This window comes from Emydura macquarii, unplaced genomic scaffold (genome assembly GCF_026122565.2).
Source record: "Emydura macquarii macquarii isolate MOO-44397 ecotype Brisbane River unplaced genomic scaffold, CSIRO-AGI_Emac_v2 contig_3603, whole genome shotgun sequence".
NCBI lineage: Eukaryota > Metazoa > Chordata > Testudines > Chelidae > Emydura > Emydura macquarii.
The window spans coordinates 1,628,831-1,655,922 of record NW_027133740.1 but is presented as its reverse complement, the minus strand read 5'-3'; the positions used below and the strand labels follow the sequence as shown (position 1 = coordinate 1,655,922).

General features: G+C 43.4%; 1 protein-coding gene across 1 annotated transcript in view; it reads right to left on the bottom strand.

Moving 5' to 3' along the window:
• MCF2L2 (MCF.2 cell line derived transforming sequence-like 2) overlaps positions 1-27,092 on the bottom strand; it is a 159,755-nt gene that overhangs the window by 48,662 nt on the left and 84,001 nt on the right. The window contains 5 exon segments of the mRNA XM_067536595.1: positions 3,555-3,624; positions 5,056-5,171; positions 8,317-8,383; positions 8,466-8,475; positions 16,187-16,266. Of these exon segments, the coding sequence (XP_067392696.1) occupies positions 3,555-3,624; positions 5,056-5,171; positions 8,317-8,383; positions 8,466-8,475; positions 16,187-16,266 (343 nt within the window).

The following is a 27,092-nucleotide window of genomic DNA, read 5'->3' as shown; positions in this document are numbered from 1 at the left end:
AAATCAAGGGAACACCAGCTCAGAAAAACATCCCGTGTCTTAAACTAGCTTTTAATTATGGCAAGGACTGAGGGTGTCTAATAGTCAGAATCGGGATTCCCCAGGAGAATACATAGGGCTGAGCTAGTGATTTAGAGCCAGATCTTGAAAATCTCAAAGTTGAGGAATGTTTAGCTCCAGGATTTCCAACTCTAGATCTGCCTATATATTTATATCATGCTCACCCCTGTTGTATCTGTAAGCCTTTGCTCTTCTATGGTGCTTTCTAGCCAAGGATCTCAACGTGTTTTACAAGCATTCTTTGGATTTAATGCAGTGGTTCTTAACCTTTCCAAACTACTGTACCCCTGAAGCCTGAGTCCCACCCCCACGGGGCTGAGGCATGTAAACTTAGTTTCATGGCGCCCCTGTGGCTCCAGGCAATTGCCTTTCTTGCCACCCCCAATACCAGCTCTGCACTTGCGACCCCTCTAAAACTGTCACAACCCCTAGGTTGAGAAACACTGATTTAATGTATTTGGGGCACATATGCACAACTCCAGTAAACTGTATTGGCAGCTGATGGGTGTATTGTTTCACATTGGCTAAGAACAAGGTTTGTTTCCACTCAAAAGGAGCGTCACCTTCAATAGCAAAATTTACCCAGTGCCAAAGCAAACATGGCTGTAGCTACAGGGGAAAGCCAGAAGTCTTTTCTCAGTGGGAAGAAGCAGAAAGCTGCCAAATCGCAGGGAACACAAACACACAACCACGCTTCTGTTTGTGCCTCTCCCCAGGTGCAAATCAACTTTCTTGGAGCTGGTGTGGCTCCTTCAAAAAACAGCCCAACACCAGGAAAAGTCCTTGAATCAGAAGAGGTACTGTGTTAGGAGGGAGTGAGGCTTTTGCCGTTAGTGAAAGATTTGAATTATGGGGTGAAGAAAGTCTGATTTGACCTCTTATTCCATAGACTGTTTTACTAGTTTATTTTATTGGTTCATAGAAACTGACAGACAGTAGAAAGAAAGGGTCTGATTTTCTTTGCACTTTACACCAGTTACACTCAGGTAACCCCATTAACATCACTGATTTATGCTGCTGTATGCGAGAGGGGAATCAAGTCCAAAGTCTTATTGTTCACAGAACGGGGCCTCAAGATGCAAAATTTAAATCCAGATTTTGTGGTTTGTGGGTCTTCAGGTCGGAACTTTTGCTCTGGCACATTATAAAGACGAGGGACCCTTGCAAAGTTTTGATCCCTTGTTAGTTTTTGAACTCCTCAAAGTTCTGGCCTGTTTGGACCTGAGGTTTGTATTAGTCCCATCTCCAATATAGACTTCAGTAGGAGTTTTGCCCAGCTAAGGACCTTAATCTGCCCCTTACACTATAGCTTGTTCTATGCTTTAGTGTATTCATTACAATTAACACTGACTATCAGAAGTAGCTTAGAAAAACAGATATTTAATTGATTTTATTACTAAAACCCTTTGGATCTGAATATTTATCATGAATCCAATACTGAATGGCCTAATTAACTTCACTTAATTAGGATGTAATTATAGAGTATAATAGTTACATTAGTACAATGCCCTTCATCTCAAACCATTTTATAAATTATGGACCTGCTTTTCAGAAGTATGAGTACCCACAATTCCCGTTGAAGTCTTTGGGAGCAGACTGCTCAGCACGTTTGAAAATTAGGATATGTACGTTTCAGATATCTATATAGTCCTTAATACAGGAATTCCTTCATGTACTATGGAAATGCAGCCATCTCTGGTGTGGGATGCATCAGACTGTCAGACAACTGGATGACATCAGGACAATGGGAGAAGGAAAGGTTATGACCAAAGATGGTAGGACAAATCTAATCTCTTATGAAAAGTGGCATGGGAATGTTGTTACTTAGAGCAGACAAGAGCTTGGCTTTTCACATCTCAACCAATCAACCAACCACAGACAATTGCATGGAACTAAATTTGGATCCAGTTTTGCAAGCCTTACTCGTGAGCGTAATTCCATTCTTTTTAATGGAAATAATTTAAATGAATCAGGATTACTCACTTGAGTAAACAATTGCACAGCTGGGCCCTTTACATGGTAGGACAGAAGTATAAATCAACTCTCCTAGAATTTGAACCAATAGCACTTGAAAGTCTAAGTAGTCTAAAAGCAATGTTTAGCACATGATGCTAATTTTCCCAATACAAAAATCTTGTTTTCAACTCTTTTTTCTTGGTCAAACCCTCTGTTTTTAATAAACATGTTTTAAGACCAGTGTGTCTTAATCACATTAATTACTTTTTAATTTCCTTGGAGTGGAAGACAGGTGGTTTTCCCACGCACATAATTCCTAATTACTGTGTAAGGCCATGCATGTCAGCTTTAAATATTCAGTAAAAGGCAGTTAAAGGCTTCTTAAGGAAAAATTAACAGCCAGTAACAGCCTGTAAATCTAAGAGAACCAAGGAAAACGTAGTTCTCAGAAAGGCTGGAAGGTTCCATGAGATTCTACAAAGCTCCAGAACATTCTAGAAGGTTAGTGAAAAATGAATCCACATATGGAATACCTGAAACGTTTCACTTCAAACATTCTATTTTCCCTTTTGTCGCTAACAACAAAAAGAGCACCCCGAGAGCAGCACCTCCCAAGCTGAGCACCCCAGGTGGTCTCCTGGGTTGCCTACCCCTAAATCTGGCCCTGCTGAGGGGAGATATGATTGCTCTCTATAAATACTTCAGTGGGTTAAACCCCAGGGAAGATGAAGAGCTATTTAAAGTAAAGGACAATGTTGGCACAACAACAAAATGGGGATAAATGAATAAAATTAGAAGGTTTCTAACCATCAGAGGAGAGGGTTCTGGAACAGCTTCCCAACAGGAGTAGTGGGAGCAAACAATCTAAGTAGCTCGATAAGTTTATGAATGGGATTATACAATGGGGTTGCCTCCGATAGCAGGGGACTGGACTCAGTGACCCAGAAGGTCCCTTGCAGTCCTACGTTCCTATGGGCTGCTGAATTCTGTGAGCAAGTAAGAACCTGACCTCATCTAAATTAATGGTAAAACTCCCATCGTCTTCAAAGGGAACAAGCCACACAAACCTGGCACTGTTCCACTGCACAAGGGAGGAGACTGGAGGCCAGGGGTGGCCCGAGGGGGGTGAGTTTCATGTACACCGTGGAGCTCAACACTTCGGAGCTTGCTGGGATAGAGCATGGGCAGGCCAGAGGATCTGCTACTGAGCCATCCTCCTCTTAGCTGTGGTGGGGCTGGGGCGCACAGGGCTACTTTGAGCACAGAGTTGCTTGGGGTCAGTGTCAGGATCCCTCCCCGTCATGAAGGCAACCAAAAGGCTCCAATTTAAGAAATCCACATTAATTAACAGCAGCAATCTTCTCTAAACTCGGGCTCAATCCAGCAGCATTTACTCCCGTGACCGTGCCTCACTCACCCAAGTGGTCCCATGGATGCAAGTGGGATGAGTCAGGTGGCTGGTGTGGACGGAGCTATTTGGCTAAGCAAGTGCAGCAGGATCAAGCTCTTGGTTTTATACAAACCCACTGTTTACTTACTCTTTTTAAAAAACACCGACCAAGAAGCTCAGGATTCTCAATGCAATTTTCCAGCTCCTTAAGGAAAATTCTGAGAGGGAGAGAGGAAAGTCATTTACAGGAGATCATTTACATGTGTAACCTAGAAATAGGCGCTATGCTTCCTTCGCAAGGGAGATCAGTGAAAAACCATGATGTCCCTGATCCAATTACTGGACATATACATTATGGAGGGTGGGGAGGGGCCCTTTGGAGAACTGAAGTCCTCGTCAGAGTTCAATAATCAGTAAACCTGAATCAGCTAGTTATTGGACCAAGCTTTTATCTGCAAGTAATGGAGTTATGACCTGTCTGGGTCCCATAGCTGTTGGGGTCCAGTTCCAGTTGGGTGGCCCAACCTTCTGCTTCTCAGTTGGTTCTGAAAGTTGGTGTAGGAGCAGAAAGGGGAAGGGCAAAGGGGTGCAGGGCACATGCAGGTGGGCTCAATGATCCATCGGGCCCAAAATGCTGAATATGAAAGCAAGGAGTGGGAGTTTAGGGCCTGATCCAAAGCCCACTGACTTTGATAGACTTTACATCAGGCCTTTAAGTGGGGGGAGAGACCAGGCTTAAGGGAAGACTGAATGTCTGTTTCCTGCCTGAACCCCAGAAGGGGAAGAACTTTTACTGTAAAAAAAGTGATGGATAAAGCTGAAAAACAGAAGGACTTGTATTGGAATAATTATTATACCTTGAAAAGGGGAGGGACTTTTCTTGTTTTGTTCAGCCATTTGTTACACCTTACGCATGCCTTCTCTACAGAAGGTAATTTGAAATTCCCACTGTTGTTGATGTCTGTTCTGAAGCACTGGGCTTAGCAACAATGGCAAATTTTTAGTAAGTTTCCAGTCTCCTGAAAGAACATGGAATGTGATTTAATCTTGTCTATTAAATTAGTGTTTTCAACACTAATCCAGCTGAACTGATTTCTGACATCTGTTGTCAGGAACAAGTATATTTCCCAGTGTAGACAAGGATTTTGGAGGGGGCACCATAGATGAACATTTGGCAGATGTAAACACCAAGCAAAAGAGTGTAACAAAGGGATTACAGCATACCAGTAGTGGGATGACAAAGATGGGAAAAATTAGGCTGAATATTAGGAAAAATTTTCCTGACAGCAGAGGAAAATTAGAGTCTTGCCTGATAAAAGGCTGCAGAATTTGGTCCCATGACTTATTAGTTTCTCAAAGAAAGGGGTAAAATACCTCTGATTAGGGACATTTAAAACCACTGAAGTCAGGACAAATCATTAGTACATGTACAACAGGGTACAATCCTACACTGAGAAGGAGATGGATTAGATAACCCCATGGGTCTTTCATATGGTGCACGATTCTATAGTAGGAGGTGGATGCACAGACAAACTGAGAACTACATTTCTTGTCTGCTTATTTGTGGGAGACATAAAACCGGTGTATGTAATAGCTTATTAATTACTGCAGTACATTAAAGTGCAGATAACTAGCCAGTAAGTACATGCCTGTTGTGGAATTCGTAGATCTCCAGGAGGTTGCCAAAAAGAACTTCCTTTTTGTTCTGAAGTGCAGATGGAATCAGATGAATTAGGTCAGGATTGTCCATTTCTGAAGCATATCCCTATGGAAAGTGAAAAAACAACAAGAAGCAGCTAATTTTCACCAGGAAAAATAAATACCGTGCTTGATCCTCTGCGACCTTGAGTATGGTGATACGGTCACTCTGTACTGCTCAGAAATCGCACAAGTCTGCCCCAGATCCTATTTGCTCTTTGTTCTCTAAGTAAGGCAGGGTTCAAATCAAGCTGGTTCATAGTGGCTTCCCAAACACCAGCACTTCTCTGGGGGCCCATCAATTCCTGTTGATTTTATGTTTCCATTGAGCACCTAGCCCTTCGTGTTGTATAGATATTGTCCCGACCATGAATGGAGAAGGCGCTGAGTCTACAGACAGACTAAAACAACAGTTCTGAGGGGAAGTCTATGCTTCGAGCTGGAGGTGTAGTTTCCTGCCCGAGGAGACCTACCTACGCTAGCTCTGATCAAGTTAGAACACTAAAAACAGAAGTGTAGCGCAGTGGGGAGAGCAGCAGGAGGGGCTAGCTGCCCCCATGTGATCCCATTCGAGAGGCCAGGTACATCCCTGTGAAGCTAGCCCCTCCTCCCGCTGTGATTGCCAGGACTACACTTCTATTTGTAGCAGGCTAGCTGGATAAAAGCTAGCAAAGAGCTGGAAATCACACCTCCGGCTCCAAGTGTAAACATACCCTCAGAGTCAAAAACTGACCCTGCCCTTTGGGAAGGGAAGGGAATAAGCAGAACAGGTTCCTTGGAGTTCTGCTGCACAGGGATCTCCACACAGGAGAGTTGTGTGTGTCGGGGTTTATTTTGATTTTTACACTCAATGAGAGAAGAGCACCTGGGAGCAATTGACAGGCCTTAATAAATACACTAATAAACCAATAAACAGACCTGTCAATTCCCCCAGCTCAAATCAAATAACCAAGTGACAATGTAAGTATGAAAAAAGTTAGTTAATCCCGCACACAAGTCCCATACAACCACCACCACCACCACCAGCCTTAACCAACACCCATCTGCTCACAGACAATGGAGAACAGGTGGGCCTTTCCAAAGTGAGTTCCAAGGAGTGAAGGGTCCAAGGCCCTAGGTAGGCAACAGCCAGCCAGCTGCCCTGCTGAGGAGTAGCCAGTAGATCTGCCAGCAGGTGGATCCACAGACCCATAAAGGGGTTTTAATAATAGCTGGGGTCCATGTCTTGTATTAGCACCAGTAAAATGGCTATACAGCTGTTCTGTGCTTAGACACTAGATTGGGGGAAGGATTTTTTCCCCCTCAGCTGTACTTATATCCTATGTGCAAAGCCCATACTTAAGTTTGGTGCAATGAAGTTTAGCATTTGGTCCTAAGACAGGTGTGAATTCATTCATCTCAGCAAAGATGGTTTTGGAAGAAATACGCTCTAGATCACAAGGAATTATCTGGGGAAAGTTCTACGGTCTGTGTTATACGTAGGATTGTAAGGATAGATTTTTATCAGTAAACATCAATTTCACCGTACACAAACTGACAAAACAATATTTCCATCGATGATCATCAAAATTTACACATATGCAAAGCAAGAAAAATGCTGCTTGAGAATTTACTAGAAACAAAATCCAGTGATTTAGACTTTTGAATTGGGCTTGGTACAAACGGACTAGCGAATCAATAGAAAAAGTACCATTTGTTGATTTAAGGAATGTACTTTGTATATTTTGACATGTGACATTGATAATTCGTGTTTTAATGGTTTATAAGACTTTAAATTTTTGAATCTCAATGTTTCCGGTCATTAAATAACTGTCTGACCCACCCATAATTTTGTGCAATTGTGAACATTTAAGTAGATAATCTAAAAAAATTGTTTAAAAATAAACACCAATATTATCCATCAAAATTTAACAAAAAAAAAACATTCTGCCAAGCCTAGTGTGACGGGGTGGACTTACCCTGCATCGAAGGCGTTAAGCCAACTCTGTGGGCTGCCGGAAGTCCCATCCCCCAGACCCTGCTGGGCATGCTCCATCTGCTGCCCTAGCATAAAAAGGAGCAGCCCAGCTCGTTCTAGGCTGACCACGGAGGAGGTATGCAGGAGGCTCTGAGCCAGGAGCTGCTTCAGCCCCTGACGGTGGGAGCCAAGAACCGGGGAGACCTCGCCGGAGACCGGCCACCCTTCGTCGGCTGCCCAAAGCCAGACACCCAAGGAGATGCCTTCGCCAGGGGACTTCACGACCCATGAGAGACGCAGGCGGCAGCTGAGCAGGAAGGGGACCGGAGGCCTGCGGGACGACCCTATCGATGACTGGGCAGGAAGTAGCCCAGGGGGCTGGCATGGTGTAACCGAGGGTGGCGAGAGGCACCGGTCATCATGTTTCAGGAGAATCCCTGCTGACCTGGTGTTGAGCTACCCTGGCACCAATAGGGCCCTGGGCTGGGGCTCAGAGGAGCGGGGAGGGTCTGAGCCCCCTACCCCAGATGCCAACCCCATAAAGGGGGCGCCCCACTACCCCAACAGACTGCCAGAGCATGCCACCCTGACCTGAGGGTGATTATTGACTCTGGCTACTAGGCTGTACTGCCCTGATCCGAGAGCGGTTATTGACTCTGACCACTAGGCCGTGTTACCCATCACGGGAGCCAGCCAATAGGCCTTGGATTTGCAGGATGCAAGGCCGGAGACAGTCTTATTGACTGCACTCACTGGAGGCGCCCCATTCCCCTCGTTACCCCCTTGAATTTCCCCACTGGGGGGTGACGGGGAGGGCTTACCCCGCAACACCTAATTATACCGAAGGTCAGAGTTGATTATCACAGTGTTACCTTCCGATGCTGGAATCTATGAAAAACAAGATGTAGACGCCTAATGGTGATGTTTTCAAGTTAACAATGTTAACTATTTCACTGCTGATCCTTATGAGAAGAAGTCTGCTCCCCAGTTTTGTGGGCAGAACTTAGATTAGGGGGGTAGTCGTGGTACCCTATTCAACTCCTGAAGTAAGTAAAATATGCCTTAATTCTTCCCCTTCTTGGCGGAAGTGTCTGATAATGGAAAACCTGGGCAAGGAATGGGAGTTGAGTGCTCAGCACCTCACCCAGGTGATCCAATAAAGGGTAAAAATCAGTGCAAAGAGTACATTTATCGCTCATTAATTAATACATCAAAAGATAAATACCGGCAGCTTGCACAGGAGCATTCACCTTACCTCTATTATACTCTGGAGTTCTTCTACATAAACCCGTTCTGTTTCTATCAGTTCATTTATGATGTGGCTAAAAGAAAGAAAGAGAGAGAGAGGGTTATAATAGTTATCAATGTTGCAACAAAGCATAAAATCTGTTCCTTTTATGTCGCCGCCTCAGGACTGTCCACAAACGATCTTTGACACCTAGGATGATCAGACCCTCACTCTTCAGACTTGACAGATAAGCTCAGAAGGTTAGTATATTTCTCCAACTCAGTTTTATTTTCACCTCTGCTTAAAATGCACCTTGATTATTTCTGTCTCTTTTACATCTATCTGGATCACCCTGAGGGAGGTGAGGGTGGGGGGAGACTTCCTCTTATAGTTTTACTGCTAGCATATTAATAGGCAATAAGACAGAGGCCTTGATTTTCTTAGGTTATGCTTATTTCTGTTTTCTTTCCTTGTTACAAAATAAGAAGAGACTAATGATATTTTTCCCCCAATGCACAAAGGAAATTGCATCGACATAAGATTATAGTGTAGACATGGTCTTAGTGGAGAAAGGGCACTTGTAGCATTAACTGAGAAGTAGCTAGGTGAGATCAGCACTTTATATACCTTTCCCCCTCACACATTCTCACCTCCTAATCAATGGTTGTGAATAGGCCTCAACTACTTCTCCATTGTTGTTTCTTAAACTTGGATATGTATATATATACCTGCTATCTGATTTCTATTCCTTACATCTGACGAAGTGGGTTACAGCCCATGAAAGCTTATGCCTGCAGAAATTAAATTTGTCAGTCTTTAAAGTGATACAGAACTCTCATTGTTTTTGACCTTATCTAGTTTATCTTGCAGGAAAACTACAATGCTTTGTTTCCATTCTTTTACAGCAAGATAACTAAAGTGTGTTAGATATCCTACAGTAAAAACACATCTTTTTTAATCAGTGAAGACATACCGCTAGCTTAGAGTACATATGCCGCTGGCTGCCACTGGCATTTTATGCACTGTTGATTTGACCTTAGGTTGCCACCGCTGAGGTATTAAAGAACAAAACAAAACAGGACATCCGGGGTATCCTGAGCCCACAAAATAGGACAGCTGGCAGTCTGTACTGAGCAATCCTACAGATTTCCCAGGACAGCTACCTCAGAAAAGGGATGATCCTGGGACAGGTAGCAACCGTAATATCACCTGCCCGGAGGAGGATTGGATCACCGTGCTTGAAGTACTGCTGGCCCATCAACACTAGGCCTTCCAACATCGAGAACACTAGTGGGTTTGAACCCATCTTAGCAAAACATTTTTTTGTAGAATTTCACTACTACAGACAAGGTTTATAGTGGTTCGCACAAATATCTGTGCAAATAAAATACAAAACGCACTGTGACTCACACATTACTCAGGACCGTAAACAAAGCATAACTGGGTTCCCCTCCCCCCCAATAAATCCATATTGCCAGCACCAGGCCGTGGATAAGCCAGACCTAGCAGTCAGAGCTTGCATCCAGAGTCACAAGACTGGAGGCAGCTGGGACAGGAAATCAGGAGGTCAGAGTCAGGAGACAAACTGGGAGGTCAGAACCACAACTCAGATTCCAGGAGTCACACCAGAAAAATCAAGTAGTGGGCACAAGAAGCACACAGTCCAGAACAGGGTGAAGCCCAATTGTTCAGACAGCTTCTTCCTGCTGGTGGTTTAAGAAGAGCCAGCCGACCAATCAGCTTCTCCAGGACTCCACCAATAGGACTGCAGGGGTGGAGCCTCAAACCAGAGCTGAGCTCCCAAGGTAAGCATAAGCAATCATCAGGCTGCCAGCTGGAGGGGTGGAGCATGGCTGCTTCTGAAGACCCAGGTTCAAGACTCAGGGGTTGTGACACATGTAGTAAACCAGCTTTATCTCAGCAACCCCAGATATGTAATAGACCCAGGACGAGGAACAAGATGCAGCTGTAGTGATGCCCACTATACCAGATCCAGCCATACTGAAGTGCCAGTGGAAAACTGGTATCTTAAATAAGACAACTCATTACTCACACCCTGATCAGATACACATTGGAAATTAATGTTTTTTTACTTCTGCTTCAGTTCTGAAAGTATTCAATGTTTGTAGGCTTATTACCTGTTCTGATATATTATGCATTCAATGTCTGACAACAATGCTGCACTCTGATGCCACCTTTAATACTGCAATCTCCTGCAATGTCATCCTACATATGGTGATATCTTGATCATGGTTGCTTGCTATTACTGATATTAATAAACAAAAAACCCTCCATTTAAAAAACCCAACACTGCAATGGAGTTCAGCAGTGCTCAATGGAGCAGAGGTTGGGAATTGAGCCACTCTATCTTCCACACACAACGCAGATCATCTGGCCCAAAATCCTGCAGTGGATGAGACATGATGGGTCACCTCTTAGAATCATAGAAGGTGAGGGTTGGAAGGAACCTCAGGAGGTATCTAGTCCAACCCGCTGCTCAAAGCAGGGCCAACCCCAACTAAATCATCCCAGCCTGGGCTTTGTCAAGCCAGACTTTAAAAAGGATGGAGATTCCACCACCTCCCTACGTAATGCATTCCAGTGAAATTCACTCCTAGTGAAAAAGTGTTTCCTAATATCCAGCCTAGATCTCCCGCACTGCAACTTGAGACCATTGCTCCTAGTTCTGTCATCTGCCACCACTGAGAACAGGCTAGCTCCATCCTCCCTGGAACCCCCTTTCAGATAGTTAAAGGCTGCTATTGAATCTTGTCCAGTGCCTATGGTAGTGGCTTCAGGTCAATTCTCAGCTGGCTGCATGCTGGGGTTCAAATTCCATTCCTCCCTTATGAAGTAGTACAATAGCAGTGATGCTCAGACCTCAGGGGTTCAGGAGCAAAATCAGCGATCAACATGACCCAAAAGAGACGCAGTAGTGTGAAGTCATTGTTTCATTCACTACAGTACTGTATGTTCATATTTAAACTGTATGACAAAGGAAATATTTAGTTGTACATATTATTCTCACAGCAAAGTGAGTGACCAAGTACTATCATATTATCAGCTGTAATTGGTTAATAACACAGTAAAAGCATCCAATAATAATTAAATCATACAGTGTTTTAATATCATGTGCTGCAAAGAGCCGCAGGAGACAAAGAGCAACTTGCAGCTTGTGGGCCTCAGTCTGAGGATCACTGCTCCCCAGTTTTCTACAGCGACGGTATAAAATACCACACCTTAGAACAGGGGTACTGCAGCGTTCCGAGTTATTACTATGGAATATGGTAGTAACTGTTGAGTTCTTCAGCCCTGTGCACCTTTTCCTGAGTGCACACTCCTTTTGAACCATGCACTCTGTGTGAGGCTTTGGCTTTTAGTGTCAAGTTTTGCCTCAAGATATACACATGCAACTCTAGCGGACTTCAGTGGGAGCTGCACATGCAGAGCTGAGTGTGGTATTTGGCCCAAGAAGTGTTTTAAGAACATAGTGCGACTTGCTTTACTTACCAGTTGTAACAAATAAAGCTGTTTCTGGTTACTCTGCTCTTTCTTTTCACAGCTGGGCTGTCCAGGTGCAAGCAGTTACTAGCATTCACCAGGGTGTTTTGCTAGCTTTTTAATGTTGCAAGTGATAGTAAAATTAGAATGAAATAATAAAGACAGCATATGGATAGCTCCTGGAGACAATGATTAAAGACCGATCCAAAGCCAGGCTAGTAAGCCTAATTAATATAAATTACAAATCTCAGAGGACTAGTTAAAATTCAGCTAAGGTCATTAGTGGCTCAAAGTTGTTACCATCTGATGGCCGTTTGGTGGTCTATTTGAAAGCAGTTAGGTGATCCCTGTTTCATTTACTCTAGACTAGCACATTTGGCACCCTGCTAGTAGCAGTCTCAGCAGAGACGCTAAGGATTAAGTTGTCCATGAACTAGTAATATGGCCTGGGAAGAAATGCACACACACATCATATGCATGGATAAATGCATGTGCAAACCCCATATTTGCATGAGCAAAATGGTGCTTGCACATGAAAACTCCTATTAAAGTGCACACTCACAGTTTGTACACACAACTGTGGGTTTTGCACTTCCAGTCATATAGATGAATATGGTTTTTTTTTGTGGACACACTTTAGAGGTCAAGGTCCAGGGTCTGTTCTCAGTTATATTGGTGTAAAACTAGAGCAACTTCATAAAGACAGCAGAATTCTGCCGGGTTTATTTTGGTGGACTTTTGAGAGCAGAACTGCAACTCAAGTTTTTTAAACATGTCCCCACAAATTAGATTGTGAAAGATCATCTCTGAATCATAAATTTATAAACTCCTAGACTCTAAGGTCACAAAGGATATGATCATCTAGTCTGACCTCCTGCACAATGCAGGCCACAGAACCTCACCCACCCACTCCTGTGATAAACCTCTAACCTATGACTGAGTTATTAAAGTGCTCAAATGATGGTTTAAAGGTACAGAGAATCCATCAGCAAGTGACCCATGCCCCATGCTACAGAGGAAGGCAAAAACCCCCCAGAGCCGTTGCCAATCTGCCCTGGGGGAAAATTCCTTCCCGACCCCAAATATGGCGGTCAGTTAAACCCTGAGCATGTGGGCAAAACTCACCAGACAGACACCAAAGAAAGACTTCTCTGTAATAACTCAGAACCCTCCTCATCTAACATCCCTTCACAGGTCATTGGCATATCTAATACCAGTAGTCAGAGATCAGTCAATTGCCAAACTAGGCTGTCCCATCATACCACCCCCTCCATAAATGTATCAAGCTCACCTTGGAAGGCTATTCCAGAACTTCACTTCTCTGATGGTTAGAAATCTGTGTCTAATTTCAAGTCTAACTTCCTGATGACCAGTTTATATCCATTAGTTCTTGTGTCCACATTGGTGCTGAACTTAAATAATTCCTCTCCCTCCCTGGTATTTATCCCTTTGATGTCTTTATAGAGAGCAATCATATCTCCCCTCAACCTTCTTTTGTTTAGGCTAAACAAGTCAAGCTCTTTGAGTCTCCTTTCATAAGGCTGGTTTTCCATTCTGCAGATCATCCTGGTAGGCCTTCTCTGCACCTTTTCGAGTTTGAATTCATCTTTCTTAAACATGGGGGACCAGAACTGCACACACTATTCCAGATGAGGACTCACCAATGCCTTGTATAAAGGTACTAACTCCTCCCTATCTCTACTGGAAATACCTCATTTGATGCATCCAAGGACCACAATAGCTTTTTTCATGGCCACATCACATTGGCGGCTGTGTAGTCACATAGTCATCCAGGTCATCAGGTCCTTCTTCATCCTGTGATCAGGCCCTTCTTCTCCTCTGTCACTTCCAACTGATGCGTGCCCAGCTTATAGCAGAAATTCTTGTTATTATGCATGACCTTGCACTTTCTACTATTAAATTTCATCCTACGTCTATTATTCCAGTTTACAAGGTCATCCAGATCTTCCTGTATGATATCTCGATCCTTCTCTGTATTGGCAATACCTCCCAACTTTGTGTCATCTGTAAACTTTATTAGCACATTCTCACTTTTTGTGCCAAGGTCAGTAATAAAAAGGTTAAATAAGATTGGTCCCAAGACCGATCCCTGAGGAACTCCACTAGTAACCTCCCTCCAGCCTGACAGTTCACCTTTCAGTATGACCCGTTGTAGTCTCCCCTTTAACCAATTCTTTATCCTTTCAATTTTCATATTAATCCCCATCTTTTCCAATTTAACTAATAATTCCCCATGTGGAACTGTATCAAATGCCTTACTGGAATCTAGGTAAATTAGATCCACTGCATTCCCTTTGTCTACAAAATCTGTTATCTTCTCAAAAAAGAGATCAGGTTGGTCTGACATGATCTACCTTTTGTAAAGCCATGTTGTATTTTATCCCAATTACCATTAACCTCGATGTCCTTAACTACTTTCTCTTTCAAAAATTTTTCCAAGACCTTGCATGCTACTGAGGTCAAACTAACAGGCCTGTAGTTACCCAGATCACCTTTTTCTCCCTTTCTTAAAAATAGGAACTATGTTAGCAGTTCTCCAGTCATACTGTACAACCCTTGAGTTTACAGATTCATTAAAAATTCTTGCTAATGGGCTTGCAATGTCATGTGCTAGTTCCTTTAATATTCTTGGATGGAGATTATCCGCCCCCCGCCCCCTGATTTAATCCCATTAAGATGTTTGAGTTTGGCTTCTATCTAGGATGTGGTGATTTCTACCTCCATATCCTCATTAGCCATCCTACCACTATCCCCAAGGTCATCATTAGCCTCATTAAAAACGGAGATATTCGGCCATGCCTAGATTATCCTTAACGTCCACCTGGGATGCAGGTTTCAGATAGTTCCTGTAACTTTGACTTGAAGTAATTCCAAGCCTCCTCCACCTTGAGCTCCATGAGTTCTTCAGTCCAGTCAACTTCCCCAACTAATTTCCTTAATTTTTTCAAGTTAGCCCTTTTGAAGTCAAAGACCCTAGTCACAGATCTATTTTTGTTTATCCTTCCATTTAGTTTGAACTGAATTAGCTCATTCTCACTCGAACCAAGGTTGTCCCCTACAACCAGTTCTCCAGTGAGGTCCTCACTACTCACTGATACCAAACCTAAAACGGCATCCCCTCTTGTTGGTTCAGTATCTATTTGGTGAAGGAATCTGTCAGCTATCGCATACAGGAAAATCTGGGCCCTGTTATTACTACTAGCACTTGTCCTCCAGTCTATATCTGGGAAGTTAAAGTCTCCCATAATCACAGTTCCCAGTAATATTTACTTCATTAAAAGCCTTAAAGAGGTCCCTCTCCATGTTCAGATCAGATCCTAGTGGTCTGTAGCACACCCCAAGCACTATCCCAGGGGAAACGCTAGTAGTTTTCTTCCCCAGTGTGATTTTTACCCAGACAGACTCTGTCTTATCAATTTCATCACTTCTAATTTCTTTACAGTCTACCTCCTCATTGATATACAATGCTACTCCACCACCTTGGCCTTTATATCTCTTTCCTAAATAACACATACGCTTCAATACTTGCACACCAGTCGTGACTACTATTCCATCACGTTTCTGTTATTATCTGGTTTCACTTCTTCTACCAGTAGCTCTAGTTCCTCTATTTTGTTACCCAGGATCCTTGCATTGGTGTACAAACATCTTAATTTTTGGTGTTTGGCTTCACTCACATTCCTTACCTGATTTCGCGCAGTCATTCTACTGCCAATATTGCCTATTAGACTGGTATCTACACTACTCTTCCTCCTAATGTCCATTCTGCTCCCCACTGCTGTGTCCTTTCTTACTTCATTTTCCTACCTCTCAATGTTAAAATCAAGCATGGTGATTACCTGGGCATCTCCCAACCATCTTCCCCAACTCCCTAGTTTAAAGCTCTCTTCATCAGTTGTGCCAGCCTCCATTCCAGAAGTGCATTTCCCTCCCTACTCAGGTGAAGTCCATCCCAAGAGAATAGTCCTCTGTCCATGAATGCCTCCCAGTGACCATACATCCCAAAGCCCTCCTTGTAGAACCACTGCCTGAGCCATCTGTTGATCAGCAGAATCTTGTCACGCCTGTGTTGTCCTCCTCTAGGGACAGGCAGAATCCCACTGAAGATCACCTGAGCCTCCATTTCCTTAAGAGTCTTCCCCAGCCTGGCATAGTCTCCCTTGATATGTTCTAGTGAGAATCTGGCCGTATCATTTGTACCCACATGAAGGACAATCAGTGGATTCTTTCCCGCTTCTGTTAGGATCCTCTTCAGCCTCAGGTCCACATCCCATATCCCAGCACCTGGCAGACAGCACACCCTTCTGTTCTCCAGATCAGCTCTGGTTACAGGCCTGTCTGTTCTTCTCAGCAGGGAATCCCCAATCACGTAGACTTGCCTTTTCCTGGTGACGGTGCAATTCTCCAGCCTATCCTCTGTTCTTCTGACTGCAAGTCATCTTGTCCTTTGCAATGCTCTGCAACAATTCCTGTATCTTCCTGGAGCTCTTATTTGGTTGTATCTCCATTGGCTTATCTTCTCTTCTTACTTGCCCTCCCACCTTCAGTAACCATGTGCTGTGCCCCTTCTTCATTTTCCAACTCTGCAAACCTGTTTCTGAGCTCTATTTCTCCTTCACTAGCCTGTCTTTTCCTCTGCCAGGTTCTTGCAGTCACATGCTTCCACTGGCCACTTTTCTCACCCAGCATTCCCCCTCAGAGTTGGTTGGTCCTGCTTCCATCTGCAGATCTGGGTTTTTCCCTTCAGCTTCCTCATTCCTTTGCTCCATCATCTGCTCGAACCCCCTTCTAAACTCAACCAGAGTTCCCACCTGCATCTCCAACCCTCAAATCTTCTCTTCCATCAGCTCTATGAGGCGACACTTCATACAAACAAAGCTCTTTTGAGGTATCCCCTCCAGGATCATGTACATCCCGCAGTTTCCACATCCAGTCATCTTCATTGTCTCTACCACTACCGCCTTCTGTATCTGTCGTAGCCTTTCCCCCTACTTCCTGTCAGTCAGACACACAGAAACAAAAAAAACCACCAAAACCAGCCCCAACGAGCACCCCAACAATACCAGAGCACCACACACTCCCTCCCCAAACTCCCACTCCCCTGTTTTCAGCTCCGTTTGCTGGTTCCAGTGCTGCTGCAGCTGTGCCTGTGCCAATGCCACTGCCCAATTGAGTGGCTGCCTTTATAGGCCCCCTAATTAGGGTCAGCTGATCTCATTACACCACCCAGTACCTGCTCCTGAAAACTGAAGGGGAAAAAAAGAAAAGAAAACAAAAACAAAGACACACAACTCCCCAAAACTCACCCCCTGCCCGTAAGGCCCACTCAAACTCCCCTGTTTTCAGCTCTGTTTGCTGGCTCCTGTGTTTAAAGAAACCTCTAATTTTCTCCACTTCTCTCTCTCCTTCCCAAAATTAGAAGGCCTAAAAATAGAATAAAAAGTCACTACATAGTAAAGAGAAAATTAGGCGCTGGATCTGTGCAGCAGCATTGGGAGCTGGTGGGGTTTTGTTTAATATTCGCAATGTAAATTTTTAAAGAATGGTTGCACAGTTCAAAGATATCATTGCATAAATGTGTCATTTGGCCTGCTGGAGAAGGTCATCTCAGATGAACCTTGTGTGTGTTTGCATATTGCGTGCAGTGATGCTGATTTACTTGAAAACAGGATGTAGATTTTTCCCTACATCATTTCCCCTTTTACAGAGCAGGTTTTACCAGGTCTTAATTTGAACCTGATGGAGACACTGAGTTTACAAGGGAATCTGAAGAGCAAATTATTGGTCAGCTGGTTTCCCAGTAACCTGCCATGCACAAACAATAGTAGGATGCCTTTCCAAGGTACATAATAGAAGAGTCCAACAAGGAAAGGAAGCCTTGAAAACGTGTTGTGTCTGACTGACTATAAATAAGTAAGCCAAAGAGGATGGTTTTAAAAGCTTGACTCTTTTCTGGATCATAATTTATGTAGAGATTGTCTGCTCTTTATTTCATTCTTTTGAATCTTCGCTGTAGAAACCCTGTTGTTTTTTTAAATTTACCTATTATCTTCCCTCTAATCTTGATGAGAGAGAAATCTCCATGCAGAGCATATAAAAATACAATTCCTCACATGACGAAATGGTTGCATTAATGGAGATTCTGCAGGGACGCCTGGGCTAGGTCCATTACAATTCTAAGGACCTCACAGAATCTGACAGACTTTTCTTTCGTTAGGTTTGATTTTATTATTTTTATTTAATTCTATAAGTGAAACAGATATGCAGATTTATTACAAATAATAAATACTTTAATATTCAAAATGTTATACAAAATTTACTTAACTAATCCTTACCTCACCCCTGTAAGAGACAAGGTCTGTGAGGCAGTATGTTTTATCGGGCCAACTTCTGTTGGAGGAAGAGACAAACTTTCAAGCTTCACAGAGTTCTTTGTGAAGCTTGAAAAGTTGTCTCTTCCACCAACAAAAGTTGGTTCAGTAAAAGATATTAGCTCACCTACCTTGTTTCTCTTATATCCTGGGATCAACACGGCTACAAGAAACATTGCAATCATCCCTGTAAAACAGGTAAGCTTTATTACCTCCATTTTACAAACAGTGAAACTGGAGCAGAGAGGTTATAATTCAGGAGTTCCTGGCCCACAATCTGATGTTCAGATCATTAGACCATGGCTCTGAACACTGGGATTTATAATTTTTCCCCTCTTCTCCCAACCCTCCTGCCAAGCCCTGGTAGCTGGGCTTGCCATTGGAAGGTTCTGCATGGAAGGAAATCTCCCTGTTCCTGTCCAAGGCTGTGGAGTGGTAGCAAAGCCGCTCAATAGCTGCTACTGCAGTTCCAAGAGTACAGTGTCTTTCACCCCAGGTGCACAATGGATGGTGGATGAAAATTCTTTTCTGCTGCTGCTACTGGCTCAAAGTGGGACTTAAGGGGGCTTCTGTAATCAACCAGTCTTTGCTCATCCGAAGATCTCCAGCTGCTTTTACAAAGTGTTATGTCACTACTGTTTCGACTCTAAGATCCTTATTTTCATGTGCATAATAGCAGTTTAATCAGAGATCCAGGCCCCAGTGTGCTAGGCACTGCACGAACATGTAGTTCAAATAGTTTTTTCAGTAATAATAATTCCTATCTATTCGAATTGCATTTATCGCCCCTCAAGTGTGCACTGACAAAATGATCGGTGCAAAATTTAGTCACTCATTAAGATCAGAACGTTTCCATCAGGGACATGGACGTGATTCTAGAGGTATTAAACCAGGTATTTTTTTCTTCCAGTCTCAAGAAAACAACTTATACTGAGGGACAAATTTTCCCTTTGCCTCTTGGCAAGCTCAGGTGAACAGGCCTGGCACAGACTGTTTCTCTCCTGTTCAGAATTACATGCTAGGTAGGATCTCAGCAGCACAATCTTAATCATAAGAGACAGCCTGCAGTGATGAGGTATTCTTACTTCACAACAATGCATTCTCTTACGAAACTATTGACAGAATAATACAGCGCACTACATTAAGGGCATTCAGTGAGACTCTGAACCTCCCTAACAGAGCTGCAATCAAGGTGCTTTACAGTGTGATTGTGTATGGACACAAAAATATACGAGTTTTAATAGAGAAACTCACACACCCCTGCACAGGGGATCCAGTGACACCTGAGATGTTCTAATGGTCTGGAAATTGGTGGTGACATCCCTCCAGCTGGGGTGGAATATTCTCTGAGTCTTCCTTGATGTAATGAGACAGTGAGAGTGTAACCTGACACCTGCTGCAGGGATGTCACGTTCAAGGAAAAATACACTGCATCTATTGACACAACTGTTGTTGCCAACAGGCAGCCGCTTTTTTTGTTGTTTTGTTTCTGTATGCTCCAGAACACGATGGGGTATAAAGTCACTCATGCTGGTCAACATAAAGGAGACCCTCACCCTGGTATCTGGTACGTGTGTAAAATTCAGATTCAAAGTGCAAACTCAAGTCATTTTCTAAGGACAAGGGCACTGTAGTATAAAAAACAAAAGCCCCCAGGAAATGGAGCAAAAAACTATTCCATTGTTTCCTTGACCCAGTCTTCTCCTGGGTGTTTCCAGCTGTTATGTTAGAAACTACTCCCAAAGCTTAAACAGACCAGTCAGTGAAAGGACCAAGAGACCACAAACTGAAAAACAAAAGACCATAAGCAAATCACGTAGCTCAAGGGATGGTTTAGAGCTGGCTGGAAAATGGAAATTTCCCATGAACAATTTTGATTTTTTGGGGGGGGGGAGGGGGAATTCGGAGTCGAAAATAAAAAAAAATAAAATAAAAAAAATCAAAATATTCACCATTTTTCAGAGGAGGAAAAATTTTGAAAAAATTCCCTTTCACTTCTCCCAAAATGGAAAATTCCTAGGGCAGCTGCCTGTCCGTGCTGCCTTACTTCTTGAGAAGTTGGGCAGCCCAGGAACAGAGATGACTGGGGTGTCAGGGAATCAGGTCCCATGCAGCTGCTGCCTAGTGTTGCCCGACTCCCCAGAGGAGCAGCTGCCCAGAGAGCCAGGGGAACCCAGCCTGGCAGCGAACCAGGCAGGCCACGGTTCAATTAAATCAGCACATTCTCACAGAGTGCTTCAATTCCATCAAATCTGCATTTTTTTTTGGACAGAAAACTGTTCTGCTGGAACATTTTCAACCAGCTCTACTGATATCTCAACCCCAGTGAAGTCAAGGGGAAGACTCTCATTCACTTCAATGGACCGTGGATCAGGTCCCAAGTTCGAAACAGGTACTAGTAGACTTCCTAGAACCACAAGTTCAAATCTCAGTAAAGGATAACTCTGTCCTTTCTCCTTCAAAGACAGGTAACATGAACACCATGTAGCTTATTCTATGTGGCTCTTCTGGATGAAACCTTGTAAACAGAAATCCTCTCTTCTATGCATGAATATCAACAGACGTTCTCTATTAGAGGAGAGATTTTCCTTGTTCGCTTAGCCAAAATTTCCAGTGTCTCCACTGCAGTGCTGCATGGTCACCGCAGAAGTAGCCCCCTTTAAGTGGTTTTGTGTGCATTATATATAGTCAGTAAGGCCAATGGGATTTAGATCAGGTTCTTGACAGTTAGGGCACTAAGTCATCCGTCCAGCTTTATGACTGTCACACAGAAGGTGAAGGTGTAGGTGGTAAGTCATAGTGGTCAGAGCAGAACCAGAGGGCAGAACTGCAAGCCAATGATCGAAGCCACAAGTCAGGAGCCAAAGGGCAGAGCCGGAGGTATGGTAAGAAGACAAGCCAGTGGTCAGAACCGGGAGTTAGGAATCAGGAGTGCAGAGGCACGCGAAGATTAGAGCTGGAGTGGAGCAGGCAAGGGCAGAGCAAGAGCTGGACAGGAAGCATGCCTGGCTCAGCTGCAGGCATGGGATGCATTGAGCAGTCACTGTGCGGCTGCTGTTCTATCGGGCTTAAATGATAAGCTCTTGGCTCTTCTGGTCAATCAGGGAGCACAGTCCCTTAGTGCAGGTTTATTGGGCCCAGCCAACCTCACGGGGTTGCTAGTCAACTGAGCCTGGACACAGCTGAATTCCTGACAGTGATCTGCATTTCTTTAACTCATCATCTTTATTTTTCTGTTATGATCTTCCAGAACTTCACTGTCTGGTCTCCTTAAACTTTCAATTAAATATTAAATCTCAATTATCTCCAATGATAAAGGCCTGATTATGTCCCTATGCAATAAGAACATAAGAATGACCATACTAAGTCAGACCAGTGGTCCATCTAGCCAAGTATCCTGTCTCCAACAGCGGTCAGTGCCAGAGCTTAGGAGAGCATGTACAAAACAGGGTAATTTTTGGAGAGATCCCCCCACCCCATCATCCCCACCTGCCTGCTGATGAACAAAGAGTTAGGGTCACTCCAAGCATGGGGTTACATCCCTGATCATCTTGGCCAATACCCACTGATGGGCCTATCCTCTTGAATTTATTCTTTTTTGAACCCACCTATACATTTGGCCATCACAACAACCCCTGGCAATGAGTTCCACAGGTTAATGTTGCATTGTATTAAAAAAAAAAAACTTCCTCTTGTTTGTATTAAACCTGCTGCCTATTAATTTCATCGGGTGACCCTGGTTTTTGTCTTTTTGGAAACACTTCTCTATTCACTTTTTCTACACCATTCATGATTTTAAAAACCTCTATCATATTCCCCCTTAATTGCCTCTTTTTTAAACTGAGCAGTCCTAATCTTTTTAGTTTCTCCTAATATGAAAGCCGTTTCAATACTCTTGATCATCTTTGTTTCTCTTCTCTGAACCTCAAAGTGAGGGTGCACTATAGATTTATACAGAAGAATGATGATGTTTTCTGTTTTATTTTCTATCCTTTTCCTAATTCTTCCTAAAATTCTGTTAGCTTTTTAAACTGCTGCTGCACATTGAGCTGAAGTTTTCAGAGAACTACCCATGGTGATTCCAAGATCTCCTTCTTCAGAGGTAACAATTTAGATTCAATTTAGATTTCATTATAGATGTGTAGTTGGGATTATTTTTTCCTGTGTGTAGCCGTCAGGCAACTCCCCAATGTTCCCTTTCACTTACATTCTTCTTCTATTTCTTCCATTGTGATTTGGCCTTGTACATGGTGTAAATACATCCTATACTGATAATCCTCTCTGACTGCACTATTTAAAAGGAGTTCACTATTGGCCTTTTGAAGCCATAGTTAAGGTGCATCTGTTAGTCCTCCTTAGCTGGGACAAAGAGGACGGTGATTGAATTACACCTCAGCACCTAAAGCATTCACATGTTTCAAATTTAAAATAATCCAGTGAGCACACACTCTGCTGTTGTAAACTTGAGAGTCCATAGAGATTTCAGTCTACCAGAAAAAGGCCATCCTCAAACAGGGACGTGGTGGGGAGGCGTCTGGGAAAGAAGTCTGTGACAAATGTGTATGCAAAGGGCACTGAAATTTATTTAGGAGGCGTGATCACCAGCAAAATAAACTACTTCAAATTTTTTTATTGAAGAAGCTCATTCTTTCCCTACTCAGCTAACAAGGCGGGTCCATCAAAACCAGTCATGAGTTTACTGAGCATTTGTTCAAGTGTTTGCCATATAAATACATTGTTTTCCTGCCCCAGTGACCGTGATAAACAGGATTAAACAGAACTGATGCTTTCTCTCTTTTCCTAGCCAAAGGCTCCATTTGTTGTCACCAGACTGGTCTCAGAGTCTACATGCATTATCACCTGCTTATATGGGATTTGACCCTGAAGGTGCTAGCTAAGGTATGTACAAACAAGCTGGGGGATCTGGAACAATGTGAAGTCTCAAAAGGAAGATCTGGGAAATTCTTGTTTATGCTAAGGACAAATGAACCATTCAATTTACTTGGGCAAGTTTATTGGTAAAGGTCTCATCAAAGGGCTTGACCCAAGAGTGGGAGTAGAGAGATATCATGTGCTTCAGCAGAGAGATTGAGAATGACCTCGTACCTGGGAGTCCTTACTTTGTTAAATTCCCTGTGCAATGAGTTTTAATCCACCTTAGGAACTAGAGGACCAAGACATCTGAGAGTTTAACTCAACTCCATTGGAGCCAGGAACACCCCAATTTTACTCCCAGCTCTGACACTGCTTCCCTTTGCAACCTTGGACAAATCTCTCCACTTTGTCTCAATTGCCCCATTTGCATTATCTGGTTGTGTTAGAGCTGTCTAGTTCTCAGCCCTCAAGAAGTAGATAGGCAGACCGTCAGCATGCAAGGTGAAGTCCATTGTGCAGTCGTAAATATGTGCACGCTGAAGATGAAAAGGGGGAGCATAGCTAGGCCAAAGCTCAATGTTTTTGAAAATCCCATCTTATAGCTTTAGATTGTAAATACTGGAAGTGTCAGGCTACAGCCACTGCCAGGACAGGGCATAGAAGGCCCCACCATTTGAACTGACCTGATCCATCCGCTCTGAATTGTCCCCTCAGTTATGCAGGGAGTTTTTAAATGGAAGCATATATCAAACAGACAAGCAGGAATGACAATCCATTAGATATGTAGTTTACATAATAAGGCCAAGGGCAGCTTATTTTACTGAGAACTGTTAGCATTCAGGAAAATAGATATTCAAAGCCAAGAGGTAGGACTTTTGATATAGATTTTTTTCCCCATGACTAATTAATTAATTACTAAATGCTCAACTACCACAGTGATGAGTGTGGGTTGGATCAGTGGTTCCCAACCTGTGACCCGGGGACCGAAAGTGGCCTGCGGGGTCTTTCAAAGTGGCCCGCCGCTCCCCCTCCCGCCGGTTGCAGAAGGGAGCCACTGCCTAGGTAGCCAGGTGTACATAACAAGACTTTCAAAAGTGATCTCATGATTTTGGATGCCTACATTTCTAGGTACAGGCCCGGATTAAGGCATAGGCACATGCCTAGAGCCTCAGCCCCTGGGGTCATGTGTCTTCAGACTCTAAGCTTCTGTTAAAAAAGGAGAAAACGGTAAAAGTGTCTAGTGCTTATGGTTGCAAACAAACAAACCACAACTGAAATGAGAACTGAATGTAACCCATGTAGTGATGTTTCCCGAGTCTAAAGGCAGCCTGAATCTACAGCTCTGAGAAATGCCCCATTCATCTTAATCGCTTGTTAACTGCACGCACAACCTCTTACTCTGGGGAAACCCCTGGCAGCACCACACTACTGGAGGAGTCTGTATGTGTATGTTCTCACTTCCACGACCCCATCTTAGTTCTGCTGCAGAAGGGTCAGCAAAAGCCCTGACGTACAAAGTCCTCTCCTACATTGCATGAATCCTTTCTCCTTCAAGACAGACCACAGCCCACTTGAAGACAGGTAGAGGTGGTCCAAACTCTCATAAGATCCAATGCATAGAGCCCTGGAGAGTATCACCCCAACAGTGCTTAAAAACCCCATAGAGGGGCAAGAAAATCCACAAACTTCCAACACGGGGTTTTTTCCCAATTGGGAGGGTCTCCTAGTTGTTTCTTTTAGGGAGAGGATGGGAATACTTTGTGTCCTCCATAGAAATAAGGGTTTAGTGGCAATTAGGAGGCTTCCAATTTGGACGTTTTGGGATACCCACAAGAGGTCCAAACCCTCCATGGAATTCTTGGGCCACCCATCCCCCAATGCAGCATGACCTTCTCAGGAACTGTGCTACAATGCAGTCCCTGCTGTCAGCTGCTTCTGAATTCCCACTCAGAAGGAGTTTCATTACCCAACCTTTTCTGATTTATGAAGTCCAAACCATACAGTACAGGAGCTTCCATGGGATTAGAGGCAAGGGGGAGGATATGCCATAGAAATGCAGTTTCTACAACCTCCCTCCCCCTCATAGACCTGATCTGGCTTCCCTCTGCACATAGGAGCCAAGGGGATACTTGGGCCCTTTATTATCTTGAACCACAGTGCTGAGTCCATAGTTAACATTACAAGACCCTTCCTATTCTGAGTCATAATTCTGAATCTACACAAGGGACCAAAACCAACCTTCTGATTGGTTTGAAATTCCCCATACTTATAGTAGTTGTGTATTGGAGGTGATTTTTTTGTGGGTGCTTTCTTGTTGAAAACCTGAAGGGAATTGGCTACGTCCATTTTCAGCGCCAGAGCTGTGACTTTTGGAGGAGGCATCTGGCAATTATTCATCTGCACTTAAGCTGAACTTGTCACAGACGCGTCTTCCACGTCACGCACAGTATATGTTTCCATTCCTTTGTAGTCATAGCATGGCGTTGTCCTGTATGTCAATTAGCCTAACTGAGGAGGAAACCTGATGGAGACAGGTAGTGATGGGGATTTCCCCAGGCAATGTCAGCCTAATGAATAACAGCTCCACTTAAGAAAAGGGAGTTTCGATAAAAGAGAAGACTTTGTAGGTTAAACAAAACAAAAACCCTAAACATTTCAGGTTGCTACAAAAAGAATTAGTAAAAGAAAAACCAGAAGCAGATGAGAGGGGGTGTAAAACAAACTACACCAGTAGAAATTAGTGTTTGACATAAGGGTTAAGGTTTTAATCACACTTACAACAGAAACTCAGGGCCAGTTTCAGAGGTTCTGATTAAGATGACACAGCTGACAGATCAGTGAGTGGGTGTAAGTGTGAGAGGATCTAATTTTATTCTATTTGATATAAGTTCTCATGCCACTTTCATCAGACAGTATCTCACCCCCTTCTGATAGTGCAGTAAATCAGCGTTTTCAATGACCAGTCCATGGACCAGCGCTGGTCTCAGAGATCTCACTGACAGAGTTTAGGAAGGCAGCAAGTCAGTCTCTGGCATCAAAAAGGTTGAGAAACATTGCATTAAATGATATGACTAACATCTGTAACATGGTTTGTTCTTTATATCACCCTCTCCCAAGGGAAAATAATTGTGTGTGCTGTATGAGGCTTTGTTTTGTAAGGGTTTTTTTTGTGTGTGTGGGGGGGGGGATGGGAGGGTTGTTTTTTGTTTAAATACATGGTGCTCTGTGTTTATATTAGAGAAGGAAGGTTGAAGAAGTGCACTGGGAATGAAAAGTGCTGAGGACGGTGGTAAAAGTCCTGTGAAAGTTTATTCTATAGCTTCAGACTTGACCCTGAGAAAGCTCTGTCTCATGCACATCTGAGTTTTATTATTATGGTGGAGGGTTCCACTGTGCCTGAGGAGCAGAGTTGCCAGTCACAGTCTTCATCCAGAGCTTTTAGATCCTGAGCCATCTTTTAGATACCCTGGGCTAAGACCATTAAGTGCCTTGAAGATAAAGACCAAAGCCTTGAACTTGACTTGATAATCTATAGGAGTCAAAAGAGTCCAAAGGTGTAATTTGCATGCCAAAAAGGGTGTAGCAGCAGGAAAAAAAATAATAAGGGGTGCAAAGATGTATATTGAAGTAGGTAGAGTGCTTACTTTACTTTAACTGATCCCTTCTTGGCGTGTAAATTGCAGCAGCTTAGACATCTAAGCGCCATCCACTTCCTGACATATAATTTAGGCCACCTTTCACATCCCCTGAATTTAGCCCTCAGAATTTAACAACAAGCTTAGCTAAAGAGGAAAAGGCATTGTTTGTTAAGGCTGCCAAGGCATAAAAGGAGTGAAAATTTCTTGGAAGACAACTTTATAGAGTAGGTGGCTTGGTTTCAAGCAAAGCTCTGCTGTGGATTTAGAAGAATAAGGATGACACACAGGGCAGGAAACCTGACTTACCAGTCTCAGAGGGTGTGACAGATCTAACACAAGACTTGTGTATACTAGACTTTTTTGAGAAGTCTCCAACCACTGCACTACCAGCAGGTGG